Source organism: Ptychodera flava, assembly GCF_041260155.1.
Source record: "Ptychodera flava strain L36383 chromosome 23 unlocalized genomic scaffold, AS_Pfla_20210202 Scaffold_24__1_contigs__length_23054250_pilon, whole genome shotgun sequence".
Taxonomy (NCBI): Eukaryota; Metazoa; Hemichordata; class Enteropneusta; family Ptychoderidae; genus Ptychodera; species Ptychodera flava.
This window is the reverse complement of record NW_027248278.1, coordinates 3,420,733-3,445,994: the sequence shown is the minus strand read 5'-3', so window position 1 is coordinate 3,445,994 and position 25,262 is coordinate 3,420,733. Positions and strand designations below refer to the sequence as shown.

At 35.4% G+C, this 25,262-nt stretch overlaps 1 protein-coding gene and 1 long non-coding RNA gene across 7 annotated transcripts; one reads left to right on the top strand and one right to left on the bottom strand.

The window, feature by feature from the left end:
• The first annotated feature begins 943 nt into the window (after positions 1-943).
• LOC139124827 (uncharacterized) lies at positions 944-4,521 on the top strand. Its single transcript, XR_011550050.1, has 3 exons — positions 944-2,637; positions 3,302-3,443; positions 3,896-4,521. It is a non-coding gene; the product is annotated as an uncharacterized lncRNA (long non-coding RNA).
• Positions 2,564-23,614, bottom strand: LOC139124825 (uncharacterized). 6 transcript variants are annotated; one of them, XM_070690937.1, is made up of 7 exons: positions 23,389-23,613; positions 23,238-23,336; positions 17,268-17,390; positions 11,949-12,023; positions 11,536-11,682; positions 8,604-9,702; positions 4,700-7,637 (listed from the first exon to the last, which is right to left on the bottom strand). In XM_070690937.1, exons 6-7 carry the CDS (start codon positions 8,977-8,979, stop codon positions 7,045-7,047), a joined length of 969 nt encoding a protein of 322 aa, XP_070547038.1. In that variant the 5' UTR covers positions 8,980-9,702; positions 11,536-11,682; positions 11,949-12,023; positions 17,268-17,390; positions 23,238-23,336; positions 23,389-23,613; the 3' UTR covers positions 4,700-7,044. The 6 variants fall into 5 exon arrangements, 5 of the variants coding, with proteins under 5 accessions (XP_070547038.1, XP_070547041.1, XP_070547040.1 ...); XR_011550048.1 differs by lacking the exon at positions 4,700-7,637 and adding an exon at positions 2,564-4,114 and having other exon boundaries at positions 23,238-23,613; XM_070690939.1 differs by having other exon boundaries at positions 23,238-23,614.
• Between the last annotated feature and the right edge of the window lie 1,648 nt (positions 23,615-25,262).

Here is a 25,262-nt window from a genome sequence, read left to right as displayed (position 1 = left end):
TAAGAGCAAATAATATCTGAAATATACAGTAAAGCCCCATTAGCTGTATCTTTTCTACACATGCACTTTGCAATGCTCACCAAAATATATTATCTGATTTTCAGAGACAGCTTTTGCATTCCCTGTCATTACTCGAATCCATATTTGGAAGCCAAAAGTATTGTATTGTTAAAAATCTAAGTTGTACATTCTTCACCAAATTTGAAAACTTTTTTCTCACTTTTTGGAAAGAACTTTGGCTTTAGTCACTTTTGATTGGAAATTATATTTAAAAATAATCCTAAAATACAGCTAATAAAAAAAAGTATGTAGGTTGTTTTACAATGATCAGACGTAGGCTTACTTTGTTAAAATAAAGGAAAAATCATTTATAACAAGTTACAAAATGGATACGGAGCATGATTTCTGAACAAAAGGCAATGATGATGAAAAATGAAATTTAAAAAAACGACAGAGATGGCAAAGGTCATCGGTAGAGGGCGGCTTATTTACTCGATAGGTCAAGGTCGACGGTGTTTTGGGCACATTTTAAGTTAACATTTCCGTCTCACGGCTTTAATACAAAAACCGAATCGTAGTCTAAAAGCTTAGTATCTGAGTTATCGATCACTGGCCAAATCTAACTTGGGGACGACAAGGTGACTGAGCAAAACGCTAAAATTTAGGGCGGTGTGAGTAATTTTGAGGGTAGGAACGCACGCGACGACTTTGTTTTTCACCATATTTTTTCACAAAATGGACAATTTTGTGTCGAAAGTCTGTACCGCCCTAAGGTTACATTAATATCTTCCATAGTATTTAGTTTTTACGGCACACGGAACACGGGTAGACAGACCCTAAGCGAAAAATCTCCATGGTTTCAATTGCAGAATGCGGCGATATATAATTTGAATTTTTTCGTTCCATACCCCCACGTAGAGAAGTTCGATTTGGTGCGTTCCGACTATGTGCGTCGCCACTGCAAAGCAAAGGGACAAGCATCCACCGCCATCTTCCGGTCCATATTTAGACCGGGGACGTCATCCGTAGCGCGTGCAATGACCTGTTACAAGTCACCTGACACTTCAAATCAAAACAAACCAAAACGCCTGCCGGTGCGGTGCTTAGATGCTCGAGCTCCTGTTGTTGCAACGAAGATTTCAGTCATAATGTTATCGTTTTCGGAACAATTTATTTCGAAATTACATTTTGTTTGCCATTCGAAGAAGGCGCTCGCTGATGTAAATTTGTATCGGGATGAAGCTTTTACGTACTTTAAACCAAAACAAGTGGATTGCCTTCGCCAGTGCCTGGATAGAGATGTTGTCGCAGCGCTGCCAACAGGTTATGGCAAGTCCTTAATTTTTGAGGCTATGCCTTACATGTTTAAATCTGCCAAGAATGTGTCTTTGCCAAGCGTTTTGATTGTCAGCCCGCTTAACTCTATTATTGAAGAACTGTTGAACAGGTATGGCGAAAGGGCTGTGAAGTTCAGCGACGAATTTGCCAGTCTCGTGAGTGAAAGTGGTGGTGACTCAGGTAGCTGTGATTTTACCTACATACTCGGTCATCCAGAAGATTTTTTAAACAGCAATGCCCGAAAATTGTTCCAGACAAAGGCATGGCAGGAGAAAGTGAAATTCATTGTCATCGATGAAGTCCATTGTGTTGTACAGTGGGGCGAAGAGTTCAGGACTCAATTCAAAGAATTATGCCAACTACGAGCATTTTTCCCGAAAGCTAATGTTTTAGGACTCACTGCCACTTTGTCAGACAAAATGGGTCAAGAAATCGACAAAATCCTATGCCTGAAGAATGCGCTGAAAATAACATCATCTATCGATGGACCAAACATCAAGATCATAGTCAAGCCAAGACTGCCATCTGGTCACTCTTCATTTGTTGATGTGGTAGGGTTTCTAGACGTTTCGGCACCAAGTCGTTTCGGCCCAAGACGTTTCGGCCTCCCGATTTCAGGCCCCAAGTCGTTTCGGCACCGCGACCCAAGACGTTTCGGCACTGCTCAGGGCTATCTGAGGGAGCTAGTGCTGGAGCGTAATGTTGCAAATCAAAGCACTAGAAAAGTAAGTGTCAAACAACATTCATGTACATCATGCTTCACTTCGTGAGAACATAGTAAGAGACCTAAAGAAAAAAATTCATATCGTTTTTAAATCTGTGACACAAGTCTATCGATAGCAATAGCCGCCGACACGGCAAATGTTTGAAAGCGGTGCCAAAACAGCACGGCAAATGTCACACAAATGCACAGAAAAGTACTGGTCAGAACGCAAAGGTCACGCTTACGAATATGACTGGTCAGTCAATTACTAAATAGTTTGAAAACGAATCGAAACAGGGATGCCGAAACGTCTTGGGTAGCGGTGCCGAAATGACTTTGGGACGGAAATTGCGAGGCCGAAACGACTTGGGCCGAAACGACTTGGTGCCGAAATGACCAGTTACCATGTGGTAGCACCCCTTGGACATCAACTAAGAACGCACAAGACCAAGTTTCCAAAGACAGTTGTTTACACAAAACTAAACTGGTGTGGAATTGGTTATGAGGAAACGGTCAGGTCATCTCTGACACATAATATGTCCAATTCAGAAATCACAAGCCTAGTGGGTCAGTACCACAGTCCATGTACACCTGAGGTAAATATTTTAGGTGTTTAATTTCATAAATTCTGTGGGTTGTATGCCATAATTTATAACATAATTTGACATATTGTATTGATCTTGATAATAAGCCATCAACTTGCATTTTGTTTTACTGGCACTATAGTCAGATGAACAAGAAAATATTCAATAATAGTAATAAATGTACACTTAAACCAAAAAAATTATGGTTGTAGTGGGAAGCATATATTAATCAGAACAGCATAAAAATAATAAAAAAATAATAATTTTTTAGCAGAATTACTGTATAAATACCTACCAACATTATATATTAATGTCTGAATACAATTGGAGTATGGGCCCTAGCACAGGGGGTCATTTGCTCAATGCAAGAGGGTAAATGGTCTCCTGTCATGTGGACCCATAAACCCATTTATTCAGGCAATAATATTTTTTCTTTCATGTCTCACCAAAGTAAAGCAGTATTGGTAATGTTGTAGACAATAACAAACCTTACACAGTAATGCACACATAGAGATATCTTCAGTGTGTTCCAACAATTGTTTCAATAGACCAGTATCCTTTGGCCCGTACAATGCTCACTGGTCCGCTACACTTCTGGATGTTTCCCATTTAAACCAATGCATTAGTTTTGAACTCAGATTGAATCATGTAATAATATTTCTTTTTAAAATTTTAGATGAAAAGTAAGGTGGTTTCTGGCATGGGTGAAGCTGATGGTGATTTGCGTTTATTGTATGCAACAGAAGCATATAGTATGGGGACTGATGCTCCTGATATCCAGAATATTATCCATATTGGTGTTCCAACAACATTAGAAAGTGAGTACTACTTTTTTCAGAATTAGTCGAAGAAATCACCTATTTCAAGTAAACTAATTTTAGTCTGTCAAGCCTATGGATCAATATTTAGTATATGGTTTTTAGAAAAACAATTTGTAATCAAGAATCAATGCATCAATGCAAAAATGTTGACATTTTTTAAATCTGAGCATCTTTCTTATAAATTCCAGTTTGGATTTTTTTTTATACATTTATGATGCTGTGTACTTCACTTCTGACTTGAGAAAAAGGTTGATAAAGTAAATCTTCTATTCTGAGTTGATATGTACAGAAATGTATTTTTATAAGCATATATGAGCTTATGAATTATTCTTAGTATCACTAGTTTTATTTTTGAATTAATTTTCCATTTGCATGGTTTATAGTCTCAAATTAAGAATAAGTAATTATTTCATTTTCTCCTAAACAATCAAAATGTCTTGTATTTACAGCTTACATTCAGGAGATAGGAAGAGCTGGTAGGAATGGGCAGCAGGCAGCTGCAACATTGTATTTCAACCAGAGTGACGTAGCTGTAAATGTCCCAGGAATGACATCAGAGATGAGACAATTTTGTCAACTTCAGACTTGCCGCAGAGAATTTATCTGCTCTCATTTCAGTTGCCAGTTTGATCAAGCGTTGATTCTGATGCACAATTGCTGTGATGTTTCTGAAAAAAAATGTAATTGTACAGAATGTCAAAACAAGCCCCTTCAGTCTGTGACACAAAATAACGACAACCCCAAATTTAAAAGGAAAACAGCATCTATTATATTGAATGCACTTTTGTCTTACTTTGAATCTGAAAATTCACTTCATAAAGGTAATGCTGCACTGTATACTGGGCTCAGCACAGGCTTAGCAGAATATATAGCATCAAATTACAATGTATTCACCACAAAACAGTCTACTAGAGAAGTATCCTGCAATGGACATCCTATATATTTCAAATATTGTTGCAATAATTAATCAAGTTCTATCTCAACTTCAAAAGGTGTAAGCTGAATTTCATGGTATGTTTTGATGGTTTTAGTTTGGAATAAAATGCATTTTTGTTGTTATGCGAACAATGTATAATGGCTGTCACTATTCTCATATGATCAAGGTACACATATGATACATAAGTGTACTTTTGTTATTACGGATGCACAAATGTTAAAAATAGAGATTTAGATTTTCCGTTGTAAGATGTTCAAAAGTAAGTAATAAAATATGTATGGGGATGTAAAATAAATGCTGCAAAGAAAAAGTAGGCTTCTATAAAAAAATTCACAAGTTTATTTCAGTGGCTAAGAGGCACTTCCACTATTTACATGAATTGCAAGTGAGATGTAATTGGTCATCCTTTGCAATTTTTTACCCGAAGAATTACACAGGTGCTTAGCAGCAATAATACATGGAAAATAAGATCAAAAGTTATTACATACTCTTGAAAGAAATTTCAAAATTTTCATCCCATACAGTAAGTCCCATGGACTGCACAGTATATACCCACAATTCTCTTTGATTTGTATCCTTGAAGGTTACTTTTCTAAAAAACCTTTTCAGTTCTGCATGTAAGCACTAGTGTGCAGCATCAGAATAATTGATAAATAATATCTAGTAAAAGTACATTCAGATATTTCAGTGAAAGTTTCAAAATAATCATTAAACAACCATAAAAGTCACATTTTTAGGCACTACAGATGCATTGGTTTTTGGGCAGCAAATTATGATAAATTGAAGGGGTCATTCTCTGAGAAAACTTAGCATGTAAATTTCTGTTGTCACTTCTATTGCAAAAAATCAATATCCTTTCGTTTCATAAAACAGGTACAACTAGTCTCCCTACTTTTCATCACATTATTCTGTATGGCTGAGGACACAATCTGTGGCAAATTTCATAAAAATGCTATCTCCTCTCTAAATTATGCTTAATTTTCCAAATTATTTATAATGAGAATTGAGAAGAATTGTGTGCATAAAAGTATGTTTTGAAAATTTTGATAAACAGTCTGTGAATTTGTCTACACATGGGAGACATTGTAGACTTTACTCAAGTATATCCGAGGATACAAAGCATAATGAATTATGGGAAATCTACAGTTCTGTGGACTGCATTAATTATCTTGGAGATTGCAATCTACCATGTAAAAGTCTACCAATTTTCTCAATCTGTTCCTGTGAATTAGCTAATATGTGGAGAGTCCATCAATAATGTCTCTTTCACACTGTGGGCTCATGATATATTCATCAAAATCAGAGAGGACCTCAACCATGGGGGTAGATGGAGGACTTTGAATGTGATCGACAGGGGGTACTTGAGTGAGATGCTCTTTCCCAACAATCCAGATAATTGACCACATCATCATCCTCTAGGTCATCCTCGCTCATCATTGCTGACAACTTAAGCTTATTCCCCCTATGGATTTGGATAATCATATGACGTGGATGGTTTGGAAGGTTTTAGTTAATTATATGTGTTGGATTGGCAAAAGAAAAATTTGTCAACAAAGTCTGGCCCCTTTCCAACCAAAGGCCTGTAACAATGCTTAGGCATCAAAACAAATCAAAGGCTTTTTAAATCTATATTTTTCCATATATAAGTGATATACCAAACTGTGTCACATCTAAGTTTCAGTCCAAAAATGACATGTAACAATTCAATGAATACAATGAACAATAGTTTAAAGATATTTGTCCAAGTTATCCCCCTGCAAAATTTCAGATAAAATTACTGATACATTCTTGATGTATTGTCCATAGAAATAATTATGTAAATTATTCTTAAAGGGGAAGTTCACCAAGGATGATTTTTACATATGTGGTAGCTCTGTGGTCATTTACCCAGGAAAAACTATTTTCACCATTTATAACTCGTAGGAATTTTTACAAAAACGATAAAATAGTACAGGAAGTTGCCCATGTAATTTGAATCATGGGAAAAAGCTCCAAACTTGGAGCTTGCATAATGTGATATGGAAGGGACCATCTTTGGACGGGTATGGCCCCCACATTGTCCACTCACAGTAACACAGTAGTAAACAGCAACACAAAATCTGACAGTGGAAAGTTTATTATAAGTGATTCATTGTTTATGCAAGGATAAACAGTATAAACAAAAATTATGTAAATACGCACAGCCTGGTTTAAGTATGGGTGAGTGGACAATGCCATACCAATGGGAAAATGGTCCCGTCCATATCACATTATGCAAGCTCCAAGCTTGGCGCTTTTTCCCATGATTCAAATTACATGGGCAACTTCCTGTACTATTTCTATTGTTTTTTGTAAAAAATCTTGCAAGTTATAAATGGCGAAAATAGCTTTTCCGGGGTAAGTGACCACAAAGCTAGCACATATGTAAAAATCACCCTTGGTGAACTTCCCCTTTAATTATGCAAGCCATTACATTATCAGATCTAGATCTTTCCCTGGAGATGTAATGTACCAAATAGCATAACATTTGTGGTTGTCAAGTTAAGGATGTACGAGCTTTAAACGCGCATGAAATTTGTACATTGAGAATTGTTAGAATAGCAACTTATATTGTCACTTTCATGGAAATTTGCACAAAGCATGTCTGCCATGTCCATACCATGCATGACAGTTTTGTGAATTCTAGGGATGGTGTCTTCCATCATTGTGATCAAATGGCTTTACTGTTTGTAAGTCCTTAATGATTGTCAGTTCATCGTCTAGGCTGGACACAACAGAGTGTTTATCTGCTCTTACAAGTACATTGGTACACTTATCAAAATTCTGAGAAATTTCATTAATTCCTGAAAGTGAACCACTTCGCCGGGAAATATTTTTCTCAGTTTGATTTGAATACATGTGTTTTATGGATTTTTTAACTGATTTCACAATATATACCATTTGTAAGTCGACTGGTATGTGACTGTCTAACTTTCCATGGGTATTTACAAAAAGGCCATAAAACTCTTCATGAGCCTCTTTCTCTGAAAGAATACAGAACTGGTGTACAAGTAGCCTCATTATTTCATATGCATACTTTGAAAGGTTATTGCTTGCTTTCAGATACATCATTGTCAATTTCAAAAGTCTCAGACCACGGTCTCTATCTGGTAGTTTACATAGGTCAAGCAGTGCCTTGTATAACAATCCTAATTCAAGAACTTTATGTCCATAGTTCAATACAACATCTAACATCGTTCCATTGCTGAGTTCAATGCTGACGACAATTCCATCAACTAAAATTGAATACAGAAATGAATAATAAAATAAGTAATCTACATATCTTTTGTTTTTAGATATGAGCTTACAGCTCAAGGAGACAAAGTAGCTCATTTTAGACATTATTTTGGGCATTTTATTTTCTTTCGAAGTATTATTTATTTTGTTCTACTCACTGAAATGAACTCAGTATCTGATAATTTTCATAGTTCAACTGCACCGTGTGATTGCTTTCATTGATACCAAATATTGTACTATGGTAGAATCTATGTACTATGACATTATACAGGGTAGGGGTTGTATTGTAACAACTGATGATTTGGAATATTTCACTGGGGAGAACAAAATAAATGATCTATCAAATAAAATTAAAATGTCATAAATAATGTACAAATTGAGTGACTTTGTCCTTTTAACACTATAGTTTTTTTTTTTCGGAGTGGTGGCAGAATCACATTTGTTTTTCACTGGCAAATATTCAAACAAACACTATGTGATCACATATATCTAATATGAAGATAACAAGATTACAAAGCTATGGGCAAAGGATACAGTATATACAGGAAAGCTTTAACGTCAATGACATGGTGACACTCACATTTGATTGGATGATAAATACTGAATCTGTTACTTGAAAACTTCTTGTATAAAGTCTGGATACTTCCAATGCCATAAATTTATACATTGGAAGATGTACTGTAAAGTATTTCTAAGTAAATGTTAAATTTTGCTTGGTGTAACTTGAGTTGGACCAGCTAATGACTGTACATTTCACTCAATTTACAACAACAACAACAACTTTTCATGAAAAGTAATCAAAAATGCAAAAAAAATATGAGAGGTCCACCCACGGTACTTGCATACTGATTTCCCTAGCAATCTAAAAACGGGTTCTTGAGTTGTTAACTTTTGTCTTTCTTTTACATTTTTTCAGCTCATTTGCATAATTTGGAAAATGATAACTTCATATTTGATAAACTTACCAATCAGATTCTGTGATGACTTTGGTTGCAATGCTTCCATACCACCAGCCAAAACATACTTTTCAACAAGTGATCCTATATGCTTGTCAATCCATGTTGTTCTAGCTGTGTTGTTGGGCCATTCAGCAGGTGGACAGTTGATACATGGAGTGGAGTTCAAATCGCTCATACCAAAATAGTGCATCAGTGCTTCAACAATATAAGCATCGGTGAATGATAGTATGAAGTCCTTATTTGCATCGTACGCCAACTTGACATCTTCATTGACTTGTGTCCTCCCAAGCCTAGTCTTCTCACAACTCAGTGTTCCAATGTCAATTCTACTATCTTCATTGTATAAATGCTTTATCATCATAGCTTGGAAATTCATGAGCATGTGAAAAAGTTCAAATGTTATTGGTGACAAATGCTAAAATCTATCCTTGGCTGATGCTGATAGACCTGTCGCTCTGAGTCTCTTAGCTCCCGAAAAGCGTTCACGGGTAAGCTGATCACCTGCAGTCTGTATCTTAATACCATCAGTGGTTTTCCCGGCCGTTGTAAATGCGTCTGTTACAATGTCTTCGTAAAAGTTCATGATATCAACCACTTCACTGTACTTCTGTTCATTCTTAAATAAAACTGGAAGTGGGATGACCTTTGCTTTCTCTGTTAGCAGATGGGAATATTTACCTTTGATGTATTCAGGTGTAACATCTCTGCAGAACCCAAAAACAGGCATGAATTTGGATGCTACTCTACATACATGGATAACATATTCACTTTTGATGGCCTGCAATTCAGTCTCTGTCAACAGGAACATCTGTACAGGTACATCATGTGCAAAGTACACACGAGGATTGTTGTCAATATAATCAAATAACTGTGGCTGGACTATCTCAGCAGATGCAAATGCATGGAACATTTTTCCTTGTCTATGCTGCCTTTGGTCCCGGACATGGATTCTCCAATTCACATTGTCACCAACCAGTCTAAATCTTCTGTTCTGCTTGATAATATCACAAATGGCATTGTTGAATTCTCCTGCTATTTTGTCAAGTATAAGCAATCCGGTGTTGTAGTTTAAACAGACTCCCAATGGCTGCAGTCTATCAAACACCTTAAAAATGAAGAAAATATAACTAATCTTTAATATCTTATGGAATATTATTTTCAAATTTTCAGCACCAAGAATTATTCAGTGAGATTGAATAGAAAACAAGTTATGCAATTATGCATAAATGTTTTCAAAACTAGTAACGAACACAAATCTACAAACTTTGAATACACTCAATCATAGTTGCTACAATTCAACTCAAAATGTATGCATGGATGTAGCACATGATTAGTTTCATCACTTAATTTTTGATATATATCAAAATTTTAAAAATTATAGTACAGTATGTATTATAATCCTTAGTGCACAAATGTAATTGGAGTTTAATTGTATGAACTGGTGATTGAGCAAACCTCAATGAACAGAAGAACATGAATAATCTATCAAAAGAAACTAAAAATACTAAAATGACCAGAATCTTGTCAAAATTTAGACTTTGTGTTTCATCATACAATGATACAACTCATTGGGCTTGCATTGGGGAAAAGACATGTGAACTATGAAAGACTAACTAGAAACTCATCACCATAACAATTTACCTTTTCAGGTCTAAACTCTTATATACAGAGATAAATTTATGTATGTTACCAGAACTCAGGCCTGAAAGGGTTAATTCTATTGTTATGCAAATTAGTTGATATTGTTCTGGAAAATCCTAGAGAGAACACTGTATTGTACTCAAAGTAAAAAATTGAACATCAACATGCATGATCCAAAATTTTCAGCAGGAACATTTGTATAAATCCATGCTAAATATCAAAATTGTCAACAAAGTCCACAGTATAAAATGATTCAGAAATATAACTATGCAACATTTTAACCAACACTGAACTATTTACTTTGAAAGATTAAAAAAAATAAACACATGTATAAACATATATTTCACACTATACATTTCTACTTTAAGAAATATACTCAAAATATACTACCTTTAAATAATATGGAGAAAATAAGAACTCGAAGTTATAATTATACGGACAACATTTTGTCTGCTAACAATTTAGAAACACAAATTTAATTTAATGACATGACTCAGAACTACAATTTACATGTAAAATTTTACACATGTAAATAAGTCATATTAAACAAGTCTTGCTGTTGATACATTCATTTGACCAAGGACATTAGTTTCCTTTTACAAATCTAATTCTGTTACAAGTACTGTTATTTTGAACACTTTTTTATAAGAATGAAATCAAAAAGATTATAAGGTTCAACCACGTCACAAATGATGTCTCACTATAATTTTCCAATATTTACAGATTTGTCTTCTCAGCCAAAATATGTCTAAGGTCAAGTCAGAACTCAAGGTATACTGATATATCTGTCAGATACAATATATTTTGAACACCTAACCAACAATACTTTAAATTACATGAAATACCTTCTGATCACTTATTGTGTCGAACAGTGTCATTGATACTATTCTTTGAATTCGACTTAACTCCTGTATTCAAGTCTGCATCAAAATGCCATAGACCATACCAAGACGAGGCATCACACGTAAAGAATTCTCTTCATTACCCATCTTGCACTCGGGTATGGCTAAAGCAACCAATAACCTAAATATGGAGGGGGCTTTTTCCATGAATTCAAAGAGAATTTCTTCCCATGAGAAGTCTTTCATTTTTTCGTAATCCTTTGTCATTAGCTTGCTTATGTACCCATGTTTTCTCTGGCTCAGTCGAGAAATTTCTTTAGAAATTTCTCTCATTAATTCCATAAGAAAGGCATCCTTCAAATTTGTCTCAAAGATGTTCTTCACGAATGTCTCTTCATTTGAAGCCCTACACAAATCAAGCACAGCTGAGATGTTGATAGAATGTGGTTGATTACCTGCAATATTCTTTTTAAAGTCAAGCTGCATGTCTACAAATTTCTGTACAGGGTTCCCCTCAGCTGATAAATGCAGATGATTTGACTTTTTCACACTTCTGACATAACTGTGGTCCAGGTCAGCAGAATGGACACGATTCGTTCTATCTGCAAGTTGTATGTGAAAAGATTTGAATAACAGTTAGTCAGGCACATTGTGCAATCGCAAGAGTTATACATGTTATTAGAAATACTTTCTGAAATAATTCTAAGCTAGATTAACCAACATTGTAGTATCAGAGAAGTTCCTACTTCCATGGTCCTTTATGTTAAAATATTTCAAATGAAGCCTGGGTCAAAATGATCTGGTTTAAATCTGATTTTAAAAAATTCTAACAATTGTCACTTTTAAATAATAAAGAAAATATACTTACAAGTTTTGGGTTCCATATTGTTTTGTTTTTCTCCCAATGGCAAAGCATAACTATGATCTTGGGATGATAATACTTCTGTAGATTCAATGGTAAACAAAACACACTACAGTTTTACATATCTCAACAAAACTAACATTATGACATCCGTAAAGCAACTCAGAATCTTCTGATACATGAATCAAACAAATGAGATAATTAAAAGTTTTCATATATGCAAAAAGCGCCCTCAATACTTTGTTTTTTCAAACCCCAAAGCTGGTTTTATTGTTTTAAAGTTAGCAGATGAAGTAAAAGTGATGCCAAAGTAAATATAGGATGGCACAATATCCAGTTTTTAACTCTTTAAGTGCCCCAATGGACCTACAGAAATGCCACAGGTCTATGGATATTGGGTACAGAGTACCAACACAGACTACTATGGTTCACAATGACTACCCAATGACCTAATACTCTTCTATTTACCTTGGCCAACCTGTATACCGTCGGAATGGGCAAAAGAAAATATTTCAGATTTTACCGATAAATATGTAAAGTAGTTTGGAACGTGAAAATTTGCATATAATTTACATAACAATAGGGTTGTTTTCACAGCCTTCCAAGAAAAGTTTATGCATTTTCTTCTTGCTAATATGTCTTGCTTATCTGCTGTGAGTGCTTTATTTGTATACAAGCTCATCATAAAGATTGAGAAAAATATATAACTATATCAATATTCAAAATGGCAATTCGCATTCTTCTTCCAATTGAATATTACATAATGCTTTTTTTATTTGGGGGGGGGAAACTCAAATTACAATCAAGACTCACATACTTTTCTCAATTTTACACAAAAGCTTCTTATTTGTGTCTCATCCAGGATGCTACATTATGAAGGAATTATGGCCCTTCTGCCAACTTTAGGATAGTTTTGAAGTAATTTTGAATGCAGAATATTGGCGTCCCATTGTATCATGGGAAGTGGAGGGATTTACTGTTCATACCAAATTGCACAAAGCAATTATACAGACTATGTAAAGCATTGTTTACCATCAAAACAAATTGTTAATGGTTTACTCCAGAATAAAAAATGATTCGTAGTGTTCTACAGACAATGACTCAGTGTGCCCATCATGTGAAGGCCATACAAACTCACTCACATACATGTACAAATGTATAAGGACATACATATTTCTCTATGTGCATTTATTTATGTGGCTTTCTTTGCACAATGGGCCATTCAAATTCATGGCTTCATTCATTTGCTGGGTAGATATAAAAAGTATGTGCACTGAAATAATTATTGTATACTATTTGAAATTGAAGCAATAACTTTTAAAAACTACAAACAGATATATTGAATAGTAATATTATGACAGATAATTACACGAAAATGGCAAGCGAAAATGGCAAGAGCTGCCCCTTTAGGGTACAGACAAATTGTAAATTATGCTTGCAAAGTAGAATATAATAGGTCACAAGGACAAATTGAAGTTATGTCACTTCTTTATTGATATCAACAGTTTATTATCACACTCATACATTCTGTGTTCACAGTATGTCATTTAGTTTATATAGCATTCATAGAACATTATTTGAAAGTGAGATAGAGTAAATCAAAACAATATCACCAAGCCATAATCTACATCATAGTCATAAGTTCCACAGTGACAAATGTGATATGACAAACACAAAGAGCACAGCTCAGATAGACAACAAACAACTACCAGTACATAGAACAAAGAAGAAGAAAACAGTAGAAGGAAAATATATTGACCTCTGGTAAAGACGACTGAGAAGTAATGTCAGCTTTTTTGAAAATGGTAAATACATTCTGTCTCACATATGTGGCAGCCACCATGTATCAATAAGTAAGTCAAAATAGGAAGTGGTCATAAACTACAGACAAATGTTACAAATGAAAAAATGAAATGATGAAAATTGAGCAATCATCTTGAGAGCTGTTTGTCCTTCTACACCACATATTGCATATCATTTCTGTTTGTTGACCAATACCATTCAATTATTCAGAAATTTTGAAATTACACTACTATTAAGCAAGCATTGCATGAATGACTTTATGAAATAGTCTAGTATTATAAACAAAACCTATGTAGCTGAAGAAACATACCTGACTATGTCAATATGTAAAATACATGTACATGTAAAAGCTTATAATAAAAAATGGTAATTGAAAGGTTTGCCACTAAGCATCCTGTTTTGAGAAATGTTTGACAAATAAATTACTGTTCTACATACATACATACATTTACATAAATATTCATATACCGGTATGTTAGATATGTAAGAACTATATTCCCTTTTTACAATAAAAAAATTCTTGAAATTGTGAGTGAAGTTAGCAAATCACTTCAATGTTTTAGAACAATGAACAAGAATAAATATACAAATACATTTCATTATAAATTTTTCTATATAATAAATATACAAATGAATTCACTTTATAAATATTTGCAGTTCATCGATAAATTACAAATAATTTAATTCAGCATATATCCATACAAGGTATATAATTTATTCGATGGTATGATGTTTTACTGTGAATACCAGTAGTTCCGACGTTTTAAAATACTGTTATTCAATCAATCATGTCACTCTATATTTTGGCATGTCCTGAGTTACAACACAACGCTATTGTTTTTGTTTTGTTGCAAGACCTAAACTGAATGGGATTATGTAAAAGATTATCACAAATATGAGTTTGGCTGTATACTGTACTAAAGGTGAAATGTTTTGGAAAAAAATCCACTTCACCATAACCCTGTAAGGTTTACAAACAAGTATCTCATTTCATCATATACATAAATGCTCTGCATAAATGTGACAAGAAGAAAATTATACATTGATTTTGGCTTCAAATTCTTGAATTGTGCAAATGTTCATTTGAGTGATCTCCACTTCTGTTGAAAGAATTAGGTTTTTTGTAGTAATGGTCTGCAGTGGCTGTCAACAAAACAACAGTGAATGTACATTTGCTCTGTCAAATTTAGAATCTGTACACTTTGAAAAACGTAGTGTGTATATAATGCTGATTGTACGCCACTTAGATAAAATACCTGGCATTCCCGTTGTGTAAGCATCTGAGAAAATATTTTTACATACAGTATTCTTGTCTGCATCAAATTTTGCAAAACAAACTCTAAAAACTCAGGCATAGCTACTTGCACCATGCACACTGTCAAATATAGTTCAGGCGAGTACAATAATAGGAATGAAAGAACAACACTATAATATTATGCCAATGATTCAAGATATTGTACATCAACTAACATCTTTATCATCGCCATGCTGCAAGGAATGAAAAACTCAATACAATGTTTCAAATCTGAAATCCAGCTGAAACTCATCATTGTAAGTAATGCATAGCAATAAAACACACAAAAATATTTCATGGGACTAAATTTGTAGTAGTCACATGCTGTCATACTGAAAATTGTAAAATGCAGTATGTTTTGTATCACCCAATTCATTCATCGTAGATTTGCATTGTGTATAAAACACTTGTACTATTATTTTGTTTTTTATGACAAGATACTGGTCTTTTCTCAAAAGAACGGGAAACAAACTTTATAGCATTCTTTGATGTATCATTGCATGTTTAGAGATTTTTCATTTACTTCACATAATGCAAAGAGATCTAAATTTCATACTTTTTTTGGATTTCTTGATGTGTGGCGAGACACTTCCATCCAAAGGCAAAACATGTTCACATTTATGCATTTGATTACCAACCCTATATCAAACATGCTGCGTATAAACAGTATATATATATATATATATATATATATATATATATATATATATATATATATATATATGTATATACGTATATGTGATCATGATGGTAATACCGAAAGATGGCAAAAATTTACAAGGTGAGATTGTTGACAAGAGGAGTGACTTGAGAGGTTCTCCTGGATTCAATTTCTTTTTATAACACATGAAACAAGGGGCAACATTTTGAATTGAATCACCCATTTTTCAACCAGTATGAGACCAACTATGAGAGAATTATAGCAACCAATACGAGAAAGCACAAGGCTATAGGTGATGATTTTAGTTGCTTCTTCAGTGAGTAAGTGACAAATGAAAATACAGGTAATTTGTCTGAGCAAGATGAAAACTATTTTACACAAACTATTTCTTTGAATGGCAAGTGTGATATCAAAGTGTCATGGTAGATACTAGCAACCAGTTGTGAATAGTGCTCCAGTACAACTCCAAAACCTTATTATCCATGACAGTTATGTTGTGAAATACAGTCTCGGTGCAATCCACGATTACAAGTAGTGCAAACAGTACGTGATCGATGTCGTACTCCAACACGGCGCTCGGAACATACACAACAATCCCGCTCTCTGTGTCCTGGAAGTCTTCTCAGTTGATTGTTGTTGTTGTTGTTGTTGTTGTTGTTGTCTTCAACATTACCATTGCGAGCAGCCAGATGTTCAACTACCAATGCCTCTATCACTTCCTTGTAGAATTCTTCCCTGGTATATACGTGTTGATGAGTAGTATTCTGCTTATAGATGATATAGGCATTCAACATCATTCTATGCAAGATATTGAATACCATCTTCTTCCAGTATTTCATTGATTTTCTTTCATCGTTGTATGCAAACAACATCATGTCAGAAATATCAACACCACACATATACTTGTTGTAAGTTGTAACAACCACTGGTTTCGTTGGATTGTCATGCTCCGGGTCATTTTGTGCAGGCAACAGGGTGGATAACATCAGGACTGGTTTGGGTTTGGATTGTTTCTCCCGATATGCGGCACATAGGTCGGGTAATCGGAACAGCACATATTTTTTATTTTGGCCTAACCAGCTCAAGATTCTTTATAACCTGACAGATATGCTTTTTTATGACGTAAATCTTGATTTAAGCAAGTCTTGTTTACTTTAATTAGAATGTAATTAACTCTCGTTTATTTGCTATTATAGACTAATATAGTCTGATGAAATATGCAAATCTGTATTTTTACGGAATTTTTTCCATTTTTGAAATGAGCTATCAAAGATATCCACCTTCTTCATCAATACATGTGTCACAAAAGGTTATTCTCTTCATAACACAGCAGAGCTCTGTCAACTGTTGAGTCGCTTGTTTTTTCAAAACTACTGGTCAGATAGCTTTAATATTTGGTTTACATGTCCCTAGGATGGCCTTAGTGAGATAATTTCATACAGTCAGGAAATACTTAATTTTGTATCCATGTCTATAGTAGCTTCCGGGACTTTGGCCCTATGTTTTTTAAATTGCTACATGTAACAGGTTATTTGTAAATAAACTGCTGAGGTATGCAGAGCAGTACCTTTATGTGTTATGGTATGGGCATGGAGCTTCCTCAACATGTTCTGACAGCACAGCTTAAAGAGATGAGTCACTTTGTTGATGTTTTTAGTTCTTCTTACTTCTTTCCACGCATCCCAGCAGTCTGATTGAAAAAATATTGCATTCAGTGATAAGTGACACAGTTATTAAAAAAGATTAATAAAAGACTAAAAAATACCGCAATTATACGGTGTTGCTCAAATTTGATCAGAATTGGTACATACCAAAGATCAACAATAAGTGTTGTTTCTATCTGTTCAGTGCAGGAAAATTCTACGTTGATGTTATGAAATGATTTCTGCACAGTACAACCAGAAAAATAACAAAAAATATTTAAACCAGAAAAACAAGAATGACAAAAGTAAATAAGGTCTGAAACTTTAGGTACTGGGGAGGTCAACTTTAGCAACATGCATAGCAGAAACAGATAGTCCCTCATACATGTACATGTAGTTTGAGCACAGACAGTCTTCCCCCTCTACTGTCTATGGTTTGAGCAGGTCTGTTAATATGTCACAGTTCATTCACAATGACAGGAAATGACTAATTAGCTGTTTCAGTTACTACCACCACTCCCACACATAATAGGTACCCTGCATACAAATAGGTTAAAGGTCAAAAATCTCTTACTCAGATGTGTGGGCTGTTTCCGTTACTGCCACCACTCCTGCACATTTGCAGGATTTCCCCCTTTTCTTTCCTCATTTGCATACTTTTGACACTGACATGTTCATTTGAACAATGTCACATCTCAACCCCTGCATCTACCTGTACACCAAATACTGAGATGGTAGCTTTGGCGGTATGGGAGCCTTTGCGTGTGACGGACATACATCCGCACATACATACCCACATACATACAAACATACAGACGCCACTGACTCACCATATGAGCTCTTTTTGGTATTTATATAAATACCAAATATGAGCTAAAAATTCCCATATCATTGACCATCTCTTAAACTGAAGATCTGACGGTCCACTTGAAATCCACAAACTTCAAACTGACAGACAACTGTTAGGCAGAGTTCAATTTCATAAGACAGAAAAAAATTCCTCTCAATGGTGAAAAAGAGAGATTTGTTTTGTTCCTGGTCAAATCCTCCCTCTCTCTCTCTCTCTCTCTCTCTCTCTCTCTCTCTCTTTTTGTGTGTCTCTCAACAAAATCATCACCACAGTTTTCCAATAAATTATACACTATCTACCTGACTTTTTACGGCAGAATACATCCTGAGGCCAGATATTTGGACTCTCAAACTTTTACAACACTTCTTTGGTCTACAAATTGCTAGGGGCTCATTTTGAAGGCCATGAAGTAGCTAACTTTATACTGGATTAATTTTGTGAAGATCGAAAATGAAGTTTTTCCAATTAAATTAACCTATGGATGGTGGCCATTTTGAATTTTAAGTGTCGATAAATATTGCATGACTTGTTTGTCTAGTACCAAATTTTGCATAAACCCTGGTTTTTATTGATGATTTCAAAGGGAAAGTTTTAAAGTTTGAGCAAAAACTTTCAATTTGGAGGCACAATGTATACTACCTTAGAAAAATAGCGCCAATGGCACTTGATCACAACTGGCACATTGTGAAACTACTCTATCTCTGGGTACACCTGTACATGAAATACTGAATGGGTAGGTGCTGCGGGTTTGGAGTTTGTCAGTAAATGCACACAGAAAACAAAGTCCCGAAGTAACGAATTCGATCCAGCCATTTTCAAACCACACTGTTTGTCAGTGGGGTAAGCAATATTCGCAAAAATCACATTTCCAGGCTAATAGACTATGTTTTACGAAATCACACGTCCTTATTACAAAATAAAACGATCTTTGTCTTTAAATCAATGCGCCAGTAAACAGGTCCAGCAGCGGGTTATGTCATCAGTCTGTAATGTTAAGGGTCATAACAAATGTGAGAGATCTAAAACATTAAATATGTTGTTTTTTATCAATTTTATTACCAAAAGCGCATGAAAATCTCTGATACTTTGATCAGCCATCCTGTATATTTGTAACATTCATCAAAACCTCATTTCTGTTCCACAACTCATTAAATAGTCCACAATGCAGGATTGGTGTACATTCCAAAACTACATATATGAAAGACCCCTAAAATCAATTAGTTAAAGGGGGGGTGTTAGAAATTTCCCAAAACTATCTAACTGCTGCTCCGTTTGGCTCCATTTTTCGGAATCGGAACCTTGGAATTAGTCTGAATATCTCTACCAAATATCAATGCAGTCTGTTGAGCGATTTTTGACTTTTTGTCGTTTACGGAAAATGGACACTGTTCACCACCGGTTGAAGCTAACCCTATATCACAACTTCCAGATGTGATAGTGACCTATGGTCATTATGTTAAAAAATACCGCCAATGGCGCTTGGACATTATGACCGCCTAGTATTATCGGCATTTATCAACAACCACACTCACTGTGAATTAGACAGACCACGAAGTCAATGAGCAACATATAGCTGAAAGACTATTTTTCACATTGCGATTTTAAGCTCATTTTTATGAGAAAAGAGACATGTATATGTATATGGAGAAAAAGCAGAAGACATATTTGTAAATTGTTTGTTAAGTGACAATCATAATGCATCTCTTGAAATTTTGTGGTTATGAGTCTTTCCACGGTAAAGCGCAACATTTGACATTCCAAATTTTGGAGCTCTAGTTTTTTCAATGATAACAGCATTCACACAGAATGATATTATTTTTAGTAAGTACTAAATATGAGATATATAAAAAATAATATTAAAGCTGTATGTCCAGCTCAACAAAAATTATAGATTTTTATCTTTGTAAATATGGCCTCTATTTGCTCACCATTTTGTGACATTTGTACCCCTGTTACATTAGGAAGGGATATTTACAATATTGATGCTATTTGAATTGATTTCAAATGCAAAGTAGTAATGTATTATAAGCAATTACGAACTAAATTTATTCTTGAAAAAAAAACACTAGGGAAAGGGCCAAATATTATGCCAAAAAATATTGGCAACGTACGTAACTATGTCTGTCCAACTCTATGCGAATTGATAATATGAGAACAATAAATATAGTGAAGGCTGTAAGCTGCAACAAACCACTCATACATTTGACTAACAATGAAATCTTCCACTATGTATCATTCTTTATTCTGTCTTTATTGAAGCTTGGGTTCTCTTGCAGTTAAAAATATTTCTGGAAGGCGTCTGTCCACATGTTACGCGCGTTACCTCATTTCCAAAATCAAGATTTTAAAAAAATTCTTTTGGTATACATTGCTGAAATGTTGTCATTTGAGGGTGCCCTAAAGTTCATGTATTATGGCGCAATTGAATATAAACCAATGGCCACCATTACTGAGAGCACCTGAATGGCAGGATGTCTGTCCTCCTTGTTACACGCGTTACCGGTGTTACGTGCGTGGAAGTAATTGTAGTTTAATTAAATACTGGATAGAATAATGTTAATTTGTTTTTAGTGTGACAATTCTATCTGTATCAGAAAGTTACTGAAAGCTTTCTTTACAACTATTGATGCACCTCAGATGCCCATATCATTTATTAAAAATTGGACAGAACTGATGATGTCTGTCCAATGTTACATACGTTATCCCATAGACAATACAGGGGTCTTCCCTCTGTTGTCTATATGATTATCCACAGAGCCAATTTATGACAATTCACTTCATAATTCTGAGGTATTTAACTTCGTCATGACATATACATATACAAATCAATCAAGTACATTCATTCAGATTGGAAAACACATTTGTGTATGAAGCCAATCCAGTGTCTGTCCATGTTACATACGTTGCTAGTGGCCATAACATTGCATCAGATATCCTCCTCTTCTGATAATATTTCAGATTAAAATATCTTCTGAAGTGTGTTTCTAGTTCTTGTAGACTAATGGATTTCTTTCAAACTTGGCACAGGGATGATAATGGCATACATGTGATCAAATACAATACAATGTCATGTCTGTCCATGTTACACGCGTTACTGTTGCCGCGACAATTTGCCCTCTTCCTTAAAAAAGAAATATTATCTTAAAAAAAATATTTTTAGATGACACACCTGTAGTACTGTCCACCCACTCAACTTTTAGATTCAGATTAATGAATTTAATTTTTGACCTTATTGTCACAAAGTGGTTGCACTTTACTGTGGAATGACTCTTATAAGGTATAACAGTAGTGTAAGAATAATGAGGTATGAATAAGTTAGTAAGCTAAGTTGACAGTAATTGAGATTACAAAATTATACACTAAGCTGGGGAAATCTGATTGAAATAAATGTTGAAAAGTAGCAAAGTCATGGTCATCTTTTGTCTAATACCTTGTGTAAGTTCATGAACTTTACATAAATCTTGCTATAGATTTGTTGCTAATGGGCAATAACTGTGTTTCAGATCATTTGAGAGCAATCTATCCATGACAGGTTTAAATTGTAATATACTTCTATTTAAAGGAGAGAAACTTCTCAAATAATTTTTTTCCCTGTAATTTGCTGTGAGAACACATGGACAGATGCTCAGGACTCTATGCTGGTGCTACCTTGATAACTAACCTACAACTTGTAACGTCATTGTCTAACCTGTTCACCCCAATTTCCTGTAGACAGGTCCACACTCTCCATTGATAACAATGGGTTTGGGCCATACCATTGTAGTGAAAGACTGTAACATGTGAGGTTGTGGATACTTAATCTCTGATTGTCAAAGTCTGTATATTGACTCAAGGATGTTTACTTAACAAATGCCTAGGGTCATCTCAAAAGTGAGAATCTAAACTATGAAATATGTTTTTTTTAATGCTTTTGATGCCCAAAAGACCATAGAAATCTCTTCTACTTCGAATCAGCCATCCTGCATATTTCTAACATTCATCAAAACCTCATTTCTGTTCAACAACTCATAAAACAGTCCACAATGCAGGATTGGTGTACATTCCAAAACTACATATATGAAAGACCCCTAAAATCAATTAGATAAAAAGGGGGGTTAGAAATTTCCCAAAACTGTCTAACCGGCACTCCGTTTGGCTCCATTTTTCGGAATTGGAACCTTGGAACCAGTCTATGTATCGGTATCAAATATCAACGCAGTCTGTTCAGCAGTTTTTGACTTTTTGTCGTTTACGGAAATGGACGACATCAAACACCGGTTGAAACCACCTCTATATCACAACTTCCAGTTGTGATAAAAAGTACTAGTAACAGAGTTGAACAGACTCTTTGTGAGAAGTTTTGTTTGTTGGAGTCAGTCGAAAATAAAAAACAAAACAAAACTTGTTTTACTATCTCACATCAACTTTGGAAAAAAATGCATCGCCGCATCACTTTCTCCACAAGTAAATAACAAGCTTAAGAAACATAATCTCTCTTCCTCTGATGACCGACAGATTACATTATACATCTGGGGGCTCATAGAAGACGTGTCCGGTACGTCATCTTCTCTCATGCTTTTAAAGCATACACTGAAATTTCCAATGGCTAGGTACGGGTAAAATGAAAGCTGACAAAGTTCTTTACAATTAACTAATCATGAAAAGATTAACTTGAAATTACGATTGATTTCTTTTCCACAATTGATTTATTTTCCGTTGAATACTCTGCACCATGTATCATCATGACATGTCAGTTTATGTTCTTCCGTATATGCAAATTTAACTTCTCAAATTACAGAACGCAAGAGATTGATGCTGCGGCAGTTTTGCGTTCTGAACGCGGACAACGGACTGTACTCAAGTATCTGACTGAAAATATTCATGACGACTGCATCATCAGTTGCTGCGGTTCCGGAGTCCACAATTCTCCGATGATTTCGGCACTACGCAGAATCATCGGGAAAAGTTAAGTCGTGTGCTACGCATCACTCAGGCTCGTTTACACTGGGATTAAGATCAAATCGCTAATACTTCTTGTAGAAAAACTAGATCCATTATGTCTTACCTCTTCTTGTCATGTTGACCACGAGTTCTATTTCGGCATCTTCAGAGTCTTCAAGTAGCACAGACTGCATATTATCTTTCGACAATGAGTTCGGTGGACCTGTCGAAAGAGTTAGTCTGACGTCACTCCAAGGCTGGAGGGTGAAACTTACGCTGGCTTCCATCCTGGAACTTCCACGAATGGAAAAGTCACCTATCCGGACGATCAGAATCCAAGACTTGCAGCAAATCTTAGCGCAACTGGCAATGGATTCTATAAGCTCCGCTGAGTTGAGCTGAGGCGGACTTGTGATCCTAGTATGGGATCCAGGGTCGTCTGTAGTCGAAACTCGCTGAGATTGCCACAGATCACCGTGCGTGCACCTTTGACCTCGTGCACCTCAAGCAAGTCAAGTGCAGAGGGCGCTTGTCAAATTTCCTGCTTTAATGCGCTGCAGTCAGCAGTTTGAGTTTTCACGGGTTTTATTTTGTAAATCAATTAACCCTTTCAGGCCTAAACCCCTATATATAGGGGTAGCTCTGGTAAGTTAGGGTTAGTAAGGGGAGAACCATTTGATTTGGGGGGGGTATGGAGGAAATGGGTATGAGAGCAAATTTTTTTTTCCTGTCACAGTGACAGCAATTTTTTTTTTCTACTGTCAGAGCTGCATCAATTTTTTTTTTTCAAATGGAGTAGCAATGCAAATTTTTTTTTCTTTGTCATCAAGTTTGTGATGCGTTGTCATTATTTACGGCCTGAAACTCAGAAATTTCGAGTGACACCCCCCCCCCCCCCCCCCATCAACCATGATGAATTTGAGTAACTCCCCTCTCTAACTCTGAAATTTGACTGATCCCCCCACTTAGAAAAGTTAAATACAAATACATGTATTTGTAAAATTTACAAAATACAGCAACAGTAAAGACCTTTGAAATCCTGATGTACTCTGCTAGACTATCATCAGTTATCTCATGATGGTTCAAAAAAGGTGAATCCATCAAAATGAAATTGCAAGTCACAATAAAATAAAGATATAAAAGCTCTCGCAGTATCTAACCATATAGTATATTGTTTAATTTGGATGGATATTATGACAGGGTTTTCACTAGGATATCTGACCGGGCAGAATTTGAAAGTACAGGGGGAGAACACGCGAGAGGCTTACGGGAAAGTGTCACAGGGGCTTTCCCCTATCTTGCATGGAATTTTTGAGATATTGATGTGTGCAATGGTGCAGTCTGGTGCAATCTGAGAGGTGTTTTTTAATATTTTTACCACGTGAAACTGTTAGAACACCCCAAGGGGGAGAGCACGAGAGGGGGTTTCCCCCTCTCGTATTAGAAATTTTGGGAAATTGATGTGTTTAATGGTGCAATCTGAGAGGAGTTTCAGGTTATTTTGCACTCGGTAAAACTGTTTGAAAATGACATTGAACACTGCAATAGTTTTTTACATTTTATGCATGATCAGTGTTTGTGTCACAATATTCAACAACCAAACAATGACAATACAATTTGTGAAAAACAGTTCTGTTTGCCAGAGACTGAAGATAAATAAATATACAGGAATGGAAAATCTGTGACCTTCTTGTGTCATTTCTCCAGCTGCCAGCTTCTAATAAAAAGCATGAATATGGTATGTTTAACTGTCAAAATGGTCATTGAACTGAGGTAAATGAAAACATGTTTCTGTGATAATAAAGGATGAATTCACAACAGTTCAGTTTTATCCTAGATCCTGTGAAAATTTTGAGAAATTGATGTGCGCCACGGTGCAGTGTAGTGCAATCCGATAGGTATTTTAAATTTGTCTTTTACCGGTAAAACTGTTAGAAAACCCAAGGGGAGGGGAGAGCACGAGAGGGGGTGCCCCCCTCTTGCATTGAAAATTTTGAGAAATGGATGTGTGCAATGGTGCAATCTGAGATGTGTTTCAATTTATTTCGCCAAAAAAAATTGAGTAACCCCGCCCCCTTCTTCCTCTCCACATTTTGAGTAACGCCCCCCTGAAGTTTTCAATTTTCTTAGTGACCTCCTCCCTTGTATT

What these genes read in the sequence shown, in the direction of transcription:
- LOC139124825 (XM_070690936.1), bottom strand. Translation starts at nt 8,979, where the DNA reads ATGCTCATGAATTTCCAAGCTATGATGATAAAGCATTTATACAATGAA. An exon ending in GTCATCACAGAATCTGATTG is followed by an intron (nt 7,638 to 8,603) that starts GTAAGTTTATCA and finishes ATTCAATTTTAG; the next exon opens with TTGATGGAATTGTCGTCAGC.